We start from the raw sequence: 12,733 nt of genomic DNA, 5'->3' as shown, positions 1-12,733 counted from the left end.
ACAATTTGCAGATTACACTTGAGAAACCACTGCACACATCAATTTTAGTATTTTGATTTTGTTACCAAACCTCTGCACACATTTAGCTTGTTTTATGTATACAGTGAGAAAAACATTATACTCTTACTGTAAAACGGACAATGAAATGAAATTCCTTAAATGTCACACTAGGACATTCAAACCCAACCACAATCCTGTCAAGTCCCAATAAAATGTATAATTTCCATAGTGGAAACCATTCCACAGTTGCTGTTGATTTGACGGAACCGTTTGTGTATGGCTCTGACCATCATAGCAGACAAAGGATTTTCGATCACTACAGGGCACATCATTCCAGTCTCTACTATACCCATTTTCCTCTCTATCGTTTACACAGTGCTGATCGCTATGCTTATTATTCGGGTTGACCAGTCCACCAGTTTAGAAACCTTGTATCTTTCTCACCAGTGCTATTAGCCAATGACCATGTCCAGTTGGTAATGTTATCATACAGTCCTATCCAGGCCAAGTCAGTATAATCAGCTGTAATGTTATTCAGTGTAGTCATATCCCACATGTTGTCTATGGTGGCCAGGTCAATATACTTCTCACTGCAGTAGCTCTGTGCTTAGGCCGAGGTCAATGGTTATTTCCTCTTTTAGTGATAATTCAAATGTAGAAGCGTCTCATTCTAATATTTTGGGGCGTGGTTTGTTCACAGCTCTTTTTGTGCGACCGTGAGTGAGTGTCCTTCCAGTTGATCTAATTTCTAATCTGTTGTTTTATGCTAGTAGATGTTATGTATGACTACGTTCAGTGACGCTGTCTCCTGAAAGATTGATGTATGGCCTTGTGTCATTTGAGAACGGTTGACTTTCCAGAGCTAGCACACCCGATTCAACTTGTTAATTAACACAATATTAAAACCTACAGAAGTTTTACAATATAATATGGCTATTAAACCAGAATAAAAAACCCTCCCTGGTTCTACAAAGAACCTTTGAATTTGAGATTGGTTCTATAATCAGATTATTGAAATGAAATGAAATGTGTTATTCTAGGAAGGAATTGATGCTCATTGTGCCGGAGTCTGGCGTAATGGTTGGCCTCCCAGACTCCGAAACACATATATCCCTGGAGACTTGGGTATGAATCCCATCTCAGCTCTTCCTGTCTCCCTTCTACATTCTAACTATCACTGTCCATAAAACTATACAAATATTAAATATTAAAAAATATTTCTGCTCATTATTGCTTCTTCGGGGCATTTTAATGCAAGGTCTTACATCCATTAAGATACAAGCTATAACTTATTCATAAGTCAGAACTGTATTGAATTGAGTGTACTTTGCTACTTACACTCAGGCATCCGTTAACCTGGCTAGCGTATAAACCAGCTACAAAGACTCCACTTCTGTCGGTCTCTGGGCAGCTCCTCTGCTGAAATAAACATCTGCACATTTCTACACTGTATTAAAATCAGTTTCCACCATGGAAATAGTGGTACGACATAAAAATGTGGACAGCGCACCCTTGTGGAGGAGCCTTAGTCATTGCATTTCAGGTCCACGTTTTGGTTACAGAGTTGGGTGGTTACTTTAAGCGAGGGTTGTTAAACTCATTCCATGGAGGGCCTGGTGTCTGCAGGTTTTTGGTTCTTCCTTTCAATTAAGCCCTAGACAAATAGATGTGTAGAGTTCCTTACTAATTAGTGACCTTAATTCATCAATCACCCGCAGACACTCGGCCCTCCTTGGAATGAGTTTGACACCTGTGCTTTAAGCCACTTAATTTGACCTGGTTTGTAATATGGAAAATCACTGTACAATACAGTACCCCCTACAAATGATATCGCAATGTAACTAACCACAAACCTACAGTTCTTAATGCTTTACCCCTCATAGACGCTCATATTAGATCACCAAATGAGTTCAAACATATTGCACACAAAAAACTCAAGACCGTAAATAATTTCACTTGTATTTATTTATACTACTTATATATATATATATATATATATGATAGATATAGCATAACTATTTATTTACAAACTGCAATCTTGTCTGTAAAAGGAGACAAATACAGACATTCCCAAAAAAAACAACAGATGGGAAACAATATCAGTTTTAAAAGTCAGTGCTGTGCTGAAATGCCAGGAGGTAAAGTCAAAACCACCCAGTAAATCCTCACTGTGAGGAAGGTGGGGAATCAGTGAAGGAACACTTTAGTATCATCCGTGTTCACATCATGCGCACATGATGTGGGTCTGTGGTGGCATGTGAGATTTTGGAGGTTGACGGTCCACAACACAATGTGCAAAGTTGTGTTGCTGAAAAAGTGTACTATCAACAAGTCCCCAGAAGGAGGCGTGGTAGAGGCAGCTGAGACAAAGACAGGCAAAAAATAAAATATTCAAAATATTCAGACAAATGAAATACCCTATGTACACAAAGGACAGTAAACATGACAATGCAGTTGAACAATTCAAAAATAAAGAAATGACTCCTTCCTCGGAGGGTCGGGAGCGACAACGTCAGGTTGTTCACCTAAGGATAGCCATGCAATTGCAGCAATTATCTGATTAATCAAGCATTATTTTTGATATAGATGTTTACATTGAGTCTTGAGGGCTTTTATCAAACATATTGGGTCGAAAACAGTGACCAAATGATATTGCGCGTCGTTTGAAACATCCAAAAGATAGCATAATCATCACATTCACATTGCTCGTGAGCAATACACTTTGGAATTAAACGGCTTTAACAAACAAAACCAAGTAGTTCTGCACTTCATCATTTCCAGGACCAAGGTCTCCCCTTGGTCCTGGTATAGGAGTGGCAGAAGAAGTCAGTCCTGGTTTTAAAGTGTGGAAGGAGGGTATTAGGAGTCAGATGAGCCCTATTGTGAGTGCCCCATTACGAGTGCACTTTGAAGGCTAGCAGTTCTTCAGAGTGTATGTTGTTGAGGGAGCGCAGCTCGGGCAGCTTCAGCAGCAGCTTGGTGAAGGTGGTAGTCTCGTTGGCGTGGTTCGTCATGATCAGACTCCGCAGCGCTCGGATCAGCGTGTCCTGCAGCGCCTCCACTGACTTCAAGTCCTGGATCCCCGAACGATCTGATCACAGAACAGAGCATAAGAACAGTCAGTATCAAAGAAGGCTTTAATTTTAATCGTACACATAAGTATTGTGTGTTAACACCAGTGGCTGAATAGTATGTACAGGACTGCGATTTAAATGGCACTTTTGACCAAAGTAGTGCACTATATAGGGAATAGGGTGCCATTTTAGACACAAGACCATAATACAGTCAGCCAACCAGCCAACCAGTCAGACAGAGGACAGCCAGCCAGCTAGAGGACAGCCAGCCAACCAGTCAGCTAGAGGACAGCCAGCCAGCCAACCAGTGTGTTTACAATTACAGTGTGTTAAAAAGGACACTGTGTTTTACAAGGACACTGTGTTTTACAAGGACACTGTTTACAGAGACAGTGTTATTTACCGGCGGAGACGAGGACGACAGCAATGAAGAGGCTCATCTCATCCTTGTCCAGCTGCAGAGTGGCCAGCTTCTCGCTGAAGTCACACATGGAGGTGAACAGCTGCCCGGCCCGCAGCGAGCGCAGCAGCTCCAAGCTGTAACACTTCCCCGTCAGGAAGGTCACGGTGCGCTCGGCCACGTCGAACAGAGAAGCGAAGCGCACCATAAGCACCTGGAGAGAGAGAGGTGGGAGAGAGGGTGTTTTAGAACAGGGGTTTACGGTGACTAGCACCGGGCAACATACTGGCAGAATTCAACAGTGATAATGCAGAGAATTCAATGTTGAGTTCAAATACACTGATACTCTGTCATAACATATCTACAGACTGTAATATATTTAGCCAATTCAACACTCAGAGTTAAAGAGAGTGCAATGTTCAGTTGGAACACGACAGCCAGAGTTGGGAAAGATCTATTTTTTGGTATCAGAGAGTCCAGGGATTCTTACCTCAAATGTTCCGTTTTTGAGCAGGCTGACTTGGTCGTACTCGGAGAGGTCTCGGAAGCCCGGGATCCTCTTGGCAAACTCCACCACCTCGCGCACGGCCGGGATGAAACTCAGGGAGAACTCCTCCCAGATCTCCTGGCTGCGCTGGCTGGGGTCCACATAGAGACTAGGAGTGACCTGGGGTGACAAGAGTCGAGAACAGGGCCCTCAGTTATGGAAAACAGAATGCTGGAGTAATAATGCAGAAGAAACCAAATGGAGGGGATTTAGAGGATAGGCCTTTTTTAGGTCTTTTCCATGTGTGCTTTAGGCATGGTTATGGGGTAATTTCAGGTGTGCAGTATACAATGCATTTCTACTGTAACATTTTGTAAAGAGACCTTCAATCTCCTCAATGTTTCAATGAAGGCTAATTAAATGATAAAAGGACACTCACCATGTTTGTCTTATGGTCCTGTAGGCTGTATGATGGTCTACTGTAACCATTGGAGACGGTCTGTATGTTGTGCATTATGTTGTGGCTCCTGTGATGTAGGCTGTAGGAATCTTCTGGCATTCTACCACTGGGGGCGCTGTTTAGCTGCGCAGGCTGCTGCTGATAAACAACTCTCTCTTCCCGGTATGGACCGTTGGTGACGTGTTGATGGCTGTTGCAACTAGGTTGGTAACCCCTGGTGTCTTGGTCGCAGCATTTCCAGCTCTCCTGCAGTTCCTCCATGTGGCTGTCTCTCCTGTCTTTTACAGTTTCCCTGGCGACCGGCGAAGGTGACTCCTCCGGTTCCTCTTTGATGGACTGTTGCTGCTCACGGCGGTACGTGAATGTGCCCTGGTGACACACCCTGGAAGGAGGAACCTCGTCATCGCCGCTATCCGATGAACAGGAAGAGGCGGAGCTAGAGCTGGTCTCCATGGAGTCTTGAGCGGAACAGGGTGAGGAAGGGTTGGAGCCTGATGAAGACGAGATAGAGGAGGAAGAAGAGGCGGATGAAGAGGAACTGCCGTCATTGGGGAGCCCTTCCATGGGGCAGGGTGGACTCTGGGTGCCGTGGAGCATACTGTGGAGCTGGCTGTTGTTGTTCATCATCATGTTGTTCATGGCGTTCTGCATCTCCAGCAGCATGCGCTGCTTCTCTCTCTTTGGGATGCGGCCAAACCTAACAGCTGGAGAAGGAAATCAAATATAACACACATGAGTGCATATATCACTAATAAGGGCTCAGATATCCCTACAGTCAGTCAATCCATCCAACTTGTAAAAGGAAACCCCTCACACCATTAACCATTGTATTTCCCTATGGGAAAAATGACGTTATTATTTTCTATGTACATTTAAAAGTGAAGACTCACAGTCTCTAGACATGCCCACAGCCAGACACTTCTTGAAGCGGCACTGCTGACAGCGGTTCCTGTTGATCCTTATGACAGTGCAGTTCTCCATCTTCAGGCACTTCTTATACCGGATGCTGTGCTGGATGCTCCTCCTGAAGAAACCCTGAGAACAATCACAGAGAACATTGTTTGTGCGCGGTTATTACCTAGTTAAAACACGAACGACACAGAGCCATTGAACAACATGAATGAAACCTTGGACTGGCAGTGTGGCATTCCGTGAGAAGCAGTCAGGACTAGTCTTACCTTGCAGCCCTCGCAGGCGTGGACGCCATAGTGGAACCCCGAGGCCACGTCGCCGCACACCTTACACAACAACACCATGCCGTTGATCTCTGTAAGGAGAAACGCACAGCAATGTTACTACTAATTCACACCTCTCTAACAAATGTGCTATTCCACCTGTACACGATGATGACTCATGTAGACTTGAGAAAACTAAATGCACCTATTACCTGGATTAGTGTGGCAACTCAAACAATGCATTTCCTATCCTTTGTCATTGTGAATAAATCTAGTATCCTTGCCATACTGAATGTATTTCCAGGGCTGAAATGCACTCACTGGTGATGCTGCTCTTGGTGGAGGTGGATCGCCCAGTCTTGTCTGTGCCGTGGCTACGTGGGTGCTTGGCTGTGGTAGGGCTGGCGATGTCCACCATGATTCCTACTGCCCGGCTAGGCAGTGAGGGATGAGGCGGAGAGGAGCACAGGTAGCCGCTGCTGCAGCTGTCACTCAAACAGCACTCCGGGCTGGAGGCGGAGCCAGAAGAGATGTAGGCTATTACACCACCTGAGAAGGGGGAAAAAATACAAAAGGTTAGTGGAATATAAGTCAAATATACGTCATATCAAAAACATAATATTGACGTCATAATCTTGATGTCGTAATATTTTGTTTACAACTAAGAGGGACACAAAATAATATTCTAAGTTTTTACCCCATTGTAAGTCAGAGTAACGTTATAATAGTGATGGAAACTAGGACAAAGGTAAATAATAAACCATATATAAACATAATATAAAGCCATACAATCTGATCAAACATCTGCCTGTTTGCCCTTGCCACACCCAATATAGAGCAGGACTTATGCCAGACTGTTTCCCCCCTTCATTCATTCATCCTGGTGTTTGACCTGTTTTTACTACCTCATTCAGGTGGCATTTGAATAACACCACTGTTACATAACAAGTTGGCTCTATGGGTGTGTACAGTTATACCAAAAAGTACAGCAAAGCATGCAGTCCAAGTCAGGGTCATACATGTCACCACTGTTGAAGAAAATGTTTGAACAAAAACACAAATAATCACAAAAATACTTGATTTAAAGACTTTTGGGCACAGGGTGATAAGGTGTGTTACATGATACCCCGAAACCTAACGCAAATATCTTTCATTTGACCTAATTTACTTAATGGTGTACCTTCAAAACATGACACTTTGCAGTGTAATGTGAAAACGAATGTGTTTCTGGAATCATTTGTATGCACTTTAACATTTATTTTCCATCTAGGTTGGGGTTGGGTGTCACGGCCGTCCTCCTCTTCATCTGAAGAGGAGAGGCGAGAAGGATCGGAGGACCAAAATGCGGCGTGGTATGTGTTCATGATGAATATTTAATAAAAGAAAACACTGAATACAAACTATACAAAAACAATAAACAAATAATGACCGTGAAGCTATAAATGAGACCTGTGCTGACACAAGCAACTAACATAGACAATCACCCACAAACAAACAGTGAAACCCAGGCTACCTAAGTATGATTCTCAATCAGAGACAACTAATGACACCTGCCTCTGATTGAGAACCATACTAGGCCGAAACATACAAATCCCCAAATCATAGAAAAACAAACATAGACTGCCCACCCCAACTCACCATACTAAATAAATACAAAACAAAGGAAATTAAGGTCAGAACGTGACATTGGGTTTCTCAGTTCTTCTATACTATATTATATTAAATAATACTGCCATCTACAAAACAAAAGTGTGTTGACATTTTTTATACATTAAATACATGATTTATCATTTGGACAAAATGTGTTTCAGATAAAATGGGATGTCATGTTTGCAGTAGCTGGAAAAAGTTAGTGAAACCAAGGAAAAAAGCAGTAAATGCAATCGCCTTGTCTCAGGATAGTAAGTTGGTGGTTGAAGATATCCCTCTAGTGGTGTGGGGGCTGTGCTTTGGCAAAGTGGGTGGGGTTACATCCTGCCTGTTTGGCCTTGTCCGGGGGTATCGTCGGACGGGGCCACAGTGTCTCCCCACCCCTCCTGTCTCAGCCTCCAGTATTTATGCTGCAATAGTTTGTGTCGGGGGGCTAGGGTCAGTCTGTATATCTGGTATTTCTCCTGTCTTATCCGGTGTCCTGTGAGAATTTAAGTATGCTCTCTCTAATTCTCTCTCTTTCTTTCTTTCTTTCTCTTGGAGGACTTGAACCCTAGGACCATGCATCAGGGCTACCTGGCCAGATGACTCCTTGCTGTCCCCAGTGCTGCTGCTCCAGTTTCAACTGTTCTGCCTGCGGCTATGGAACCTTTACCTGTTCACCGGACGTGCTACCTTGTCCCAGACCTGCTGTTTTCAACTCACTAGAGACAGCAGGATTGGTAGAGATACTCTGAATGATTGGCTATGAAAAGCCAACTGACATTTACTCCTGAGGTGCTGACTTGTTGCACCCTCTACAACCCCTGTGATTATTATTATTTGACCCTGCTGGTCATCTATGAACATTTGAACATCTTGGCCACGTTCTGTTATAATCTCCACCCGGCACAGCCAGAAGAGGACTAGCCACACCTCATAGCCTGGATCCTCTCTGGGTTTCTTCCTGGGTTCCGGCCTTTCTAGGGAGTTTTTCCTAGCCACCGTGCTTCTACACCTGCATTGCTTGCTGTTTGGGGTTTTAGGCTGTGTCACGCCCTGACCTTAGTATTCTTTGTTTTCTTTATTGTTTTGGTTAAGTCAGGGTGTGACATGGGTGATGTATGTGTTTTTGTACTGTCTAGGGGTTTTGTAGGTTTATGGGGTCGTTTACTATCTAGGTATTTATGTATGTCTATGGTTGCCTAGATTGGTTCTCAATTAGAGGCAGCTGTTTATCGTTGTCTCTAATTGGGGACCATATTTAGGCAGCCATCTTCTTTGGGTATTTCGTGGGTTATTGTCTATGTCTAGTTGCCTGTGCATGCACATTTATGGTATAGTTTCACGGTCGTTTTGTTATTTTGTATAGTTTGTTTAAGTGTTCTTCATTAAATATAGAAGATGTATTCATATCACGCTGCGCCTTGGTCTCCTCTTTACGACGAACGTGACAGGCTGGGTTTCTGTTCAGCACTTCGTGACATCAGCTGATGTAAGAAGGGCTTTATAAATAAATGTGATTGATATGAATACAAAATAAACATCTCCAATGATCTGACTACAATTAATTAGCCTCGACAATTAAAAAACGCTATAGTCATTTTTCAAAGTTTCCATTTATGAGCAGTTACTGCTCTTTTGCTTGAAAGGGCAGAATAATATTGTCTTTTAGTTTCTGTCAAAAGCAAAGTTATTCTTGTAGTCATTTGGTGTTAAATCACGTTATTCCATAAGAATGTTGACATTATTAAACCAAATGCTTAAATATGGGCTAAATTAACCCAGCTAGGAAAATAATTCACCTGTTGCTTGGTGTACAGGAGGCTCAGACACAAAATCAACAAATTAATATATTATACTATACTATGTAGCCCTAAATGTAGTTAATGCTCTCGAAGACATGGCCATGATTACCTAACCAGCTATGACAGTTCGCTTCCAAAACCCACCCACATGTGGACCTGTCATGTCTAAGAGAGCAAATCTAGGTCACCAAAATTGTCTCCTTCAGTTTCACGTGGACCTGCATACAGCCCTCGAGCTTGGACCCAGAGCAGAATTATGCAATGATTGCGTCACAGCCTGTTCTCGGCCAATGAGCAGTGAGAGTCGAGAAGCATTGGCACATGGCTAGGCAGCTTGGTCCATGTGAGGTGAAGCAAAGCAGAACATTGTAGTGTCAAAACAACAAACCCCGGAGCACAGTGGCATTCCTAATCAACATACATGGCTTGACAATAAGCAGACCAGAAAATCTAAATAATCTATTAGGTTTCTAATTGTGGTCCATATATAACTTGTAAAAATCACACAACTAAATAAAATGTGAACATATATTAGCCAGATTTTACTAGCTTTTTCTAGAACAGATGCTTAGAACGACACATTAATTCTTGACAGCAACAGTAACACCAGATTTGTAACAAAGTAACACATTTGCAACAAAGTAACTGGTCAATGTAGCGAGAGGTGGACACTTTAAATTACATGACAAGATACATTGTAACATTGTAATAGCACGGATAATAAAGCCGGTCTTACCAGGCTTGATTGAGCCCATGTCTGCAGGCACCTCGATTCTGAGAATCTTTAGAGAAAGCAACCTATGCTGACTAAATGTCTTGTCAATAACTCGCCTGTTTCACAATGTCAACTGGATGTTTTCTGTAAGGATTGCAAGGTGCTATTATCCTTAGTAGCACAGCGGTTAAACTCTAATTCAAAGCGTCGGTCATCTAAAACTCAACACTGTTTCTTATTTTAATCTCAACTACATTACTGTAGTAAATATTCGTGGCATTAATATAATTATCTGCACTCCACTGTCAGTATACTGAACAAAATAAATTCTGCTCTTCTTTCAGCCAAAATGTTCCCGCGACCTTTCAATGGCATCTAATACAACCCGAATAGTTTTTGTATATTTAAAGATCTGTAACAAGATGAGAAACGCTGGACGAACTCCCTTGTTGGATGACTCTTCTGTACGATGACTCTTCTGTACTCAATGTTCTAAATAGTGTGTTAACCATGTGACCCAAGTTGTCAGCCACTCCCACTTGCGTGGGCGCTTGAAAGTCACTTTAACCCAGTGACACACTTTTACAGACCAGAGGCAGACTTAAAGGCTCAGTGCAATCAAAAACGTGAATTGCCTGTGTTATACACACAAACACTGTATATCCACACTATGAGCATGGAATAATACTGTGAAAATGATAATGCCCTTTTAGTGTAAGAGCTGTTTGAAAAGACCACCTGACATTTCAGCCTGTTTTGGTGGGATAGACTTTTGGCCTGCCTGGTGACATCATAAATTAGTTAATATACAAATAAGAGTTTCAAACCTCGCCAATAACAACTAGTTTTCCATTTTCATCTCCCCACTTAGACCACACCCAAACAGTCCTAGCAAAATTACTGCTTGAGAAATTGCGATTTTTCTGAGAAGTTGTTTGTTTTTCATTTGTAATGGAAAAAAACAATCACAGTAAGGTACTTAATTGTTACCCAGAAATTATTTGATAAAGACAAACAAATAATGGCTGCATTGGACCTTTAACACAATGACAAACATAATCGTGACTGCTCCAAGCCAATCTCTGGACTGCCTCGCAATAACGTGAATCCATAGGCAGTGCATTGTGATATATCCATTGGATTACATTGAGGTTGTACAGAAGGAATGCAACATGTAGTTCAGAAATATAACTGAAAAGCTATACAAACTCATAACGGTACATAGAGGGTCTACTATTAAGGTCTGTCAATAATTAACAATATGCTAGAAAGCTTTGTCCCTATTGGAAAGTTACAATCTGTGTGTGTACAAATTTGAGCACTGACGTCATTAACATTAAAAAGCCTGTATCATTCCTATCATAGACCTACTGCTCTAGTAGATAAGTACCACACTGCAGGTAAAAGTCATCCTCAAATACCAGATATATTTTGACAGGCAAGAGTTCATTTGATTAAAAGTCATGTGGCTTATACTACTGATGAGTGAGTGTACTTGGACTTTAAATGACTGTCTAGGGTCCATGTGAGACGGAAATATATATGTTATTATTGGGATTACTTGCATAAGTAGTAATATTTTGGTAAATATACATTAAAATCATTGTCCAAAAGATTACTTCTATTACCTCCATTTTCAACAAAAATAATAAATACAAAACCTAGAGTTATTCCAAATCAGATATTGCCATACCTGTTATTCATTTCATGGTTTAAACCTCAGGGCCCAAGTTACTGTAGTTTCATTCAAATCATTCCATTTAGAACAGCTGTTCTTTGTAAAGGGTAAAACAGACACTTATTGGACTGCTGCAAAGCCACATTGGCATGTTGTAAATACAGTGCATTCGGAAAGTATTCAGACCCCTTCACTTTTTCAACATTATGTTACATTACAGCCTTATTCTATAATGGATTTTTTTTTAATCCTCAAATCTACACACAATACCCCATAATGACATTGTGAAAACAGGTTGTTAGACATTTTTGCAAAAGAAAAAAACAGAAATACTTAAGTATTCAGTCCCTTTTCTATGACTCAAGTGCATCCTGTTTCCATTGATCATCCTTGAGATACTTCTACAACCTGTGAGTCCACCTGTAATAAATTAAATTGATTGGACATGATTTGGAAAGGCACACACCTGTCTATACAAAAGATCCCACAGTTGACAGTGCATGGCAGAGCAAAAACCAAGCCATGAGGTCGAAGGAATTGTCTGACGAGGTCCGAGACATGATTGTGTCGAGGCACAGATCTGGGGAAGGGTACCAAAAAATGTCTGCAGCATTGAAGGTCCCCAAGAACACAGTGGACTCCATCATTCTTAAATGTAAGAAGATTGGAACCACCAAGACTCTTCCTAGAGCTGGCCCGCCCGGCCAACTGAGCAATCTGGGGAGAAGGGCCTTGGTCAGGTAGGTGACCAAGAGCCCGATTGTCACTCTGACAGAGTTCCAGAGATCCTCTGTGGAGCTGGTTGTTCTTCTGGAATGTTCTCCCATCTCTGCAGCACTCCACCAATAAGTCCTTTATGGTAGAGTGGCTAGACAGAAACCACTCCTGAGTAAAAGGCACATGACAGCCCGCTTGGAGTATGCCAAAAGGATCCTGAAGGACTCTCAGACCATGATAAACAAGATTCTCTGGTCTGATGAAACCAAGATTGAACTCTTTGGCCTGAATGCCAAGCTTTACGTCTGGAGGAAACCTGGCTCCCTATGGTGAAGCATGGTGGTGGGAGTATCATGCTGTGGGGATGTTTTTCAGGGGCAAGGACTGGGAGACTAGTCAGGATTGAGGGATAGATGAGCTGCGCAAAGTAGAGAGGTCCTTGATGAAAACCTGCTCAGGACCTCACACTGGGTTGAAAGTTCCCCTAACAGGACAACCCTAAGCACACAGCCAAGACAATGCATGAGTGGCTTCGGAACAAGTCTCTGAATGTCCTTCAGTTGCCCAGCCAGAGCCCGGACTTGAACCCG

At 42.3% G+C, this 12,733-nt stretch overlaps 1 protein-coding gene across 1 annotated transcript; it reads right to left on the bottom strand.

The window, feature by feature from the left end:
* Window positions 1-1,947: 1,947 nt before the first annotated feature.
* Window positions 1,948-10,243, bottom strand: LOC115141125 (nuclear receptor subfamily 1 group D member 2-like). The gene is made up of 8 exons (XM_029679787.2): window positions 9,770-10,243; window positions 5,918-6,145; window positions 5,600-5,688; window positions 5,312-5,456; window positions 4,401-5,125; window positions 3,965-4,141; window positions 3,478-3,688; window positions 1,948-3,091 (listed from the first exon to the last, which is right to left on the bottom strand). Exons 1-8 carry the CDS (start codon window positions 9,786-9,788, stop codon window positions 2,895-2,897), a joined length of 1,791 nt encoding a protein of 596 aa, XP_029535647.1. The 5' UTR covers window positions 9,789-10,243; the 3' UTR covers window positions 1,948-2,894.
* Window positions 10,244-12,733: the final 2,490 nt, after the last annotated feature.

Source organism: Oncorhynchus nerka, linkage group LG14, assembly GCF_034236695.1.
Source record: "Oncorhynchus nerka isolate Pitt River linkage group LG14, Oner_Uvic_2.0, whole genome shotgun sequence".
Lineage (NCBI taxonomy): Eukaryota > Metazoa > Chordata > Actinopteri > Salmoniformes > Salmonidae > Oncorhynchus > Oncorhynchus nerka.
Note: the sequence above shows the minus strand (reverse complement) of the source record. Positions and strands in the feature narration are given on the sequence as shown.

Coding starts and splice junctions, on each gene's coding strand:
- LOC115141125 (XM_029679787.2), bottom strand. Junction 4,142..4,400: donor AGGACCATAAGACAAACATG/GTGAGTGTCCTT, acceptor TTGTCACCCCAG/GTCACTCCTAGTCTCTATGT. Junction 3,092..3,477: donor TGTCGTCCTCGTCTCCGCCG/GTAAATAACACT, acceptor TTCTGTGATCAG/ATCGTTCGGGGATCCAGGAC.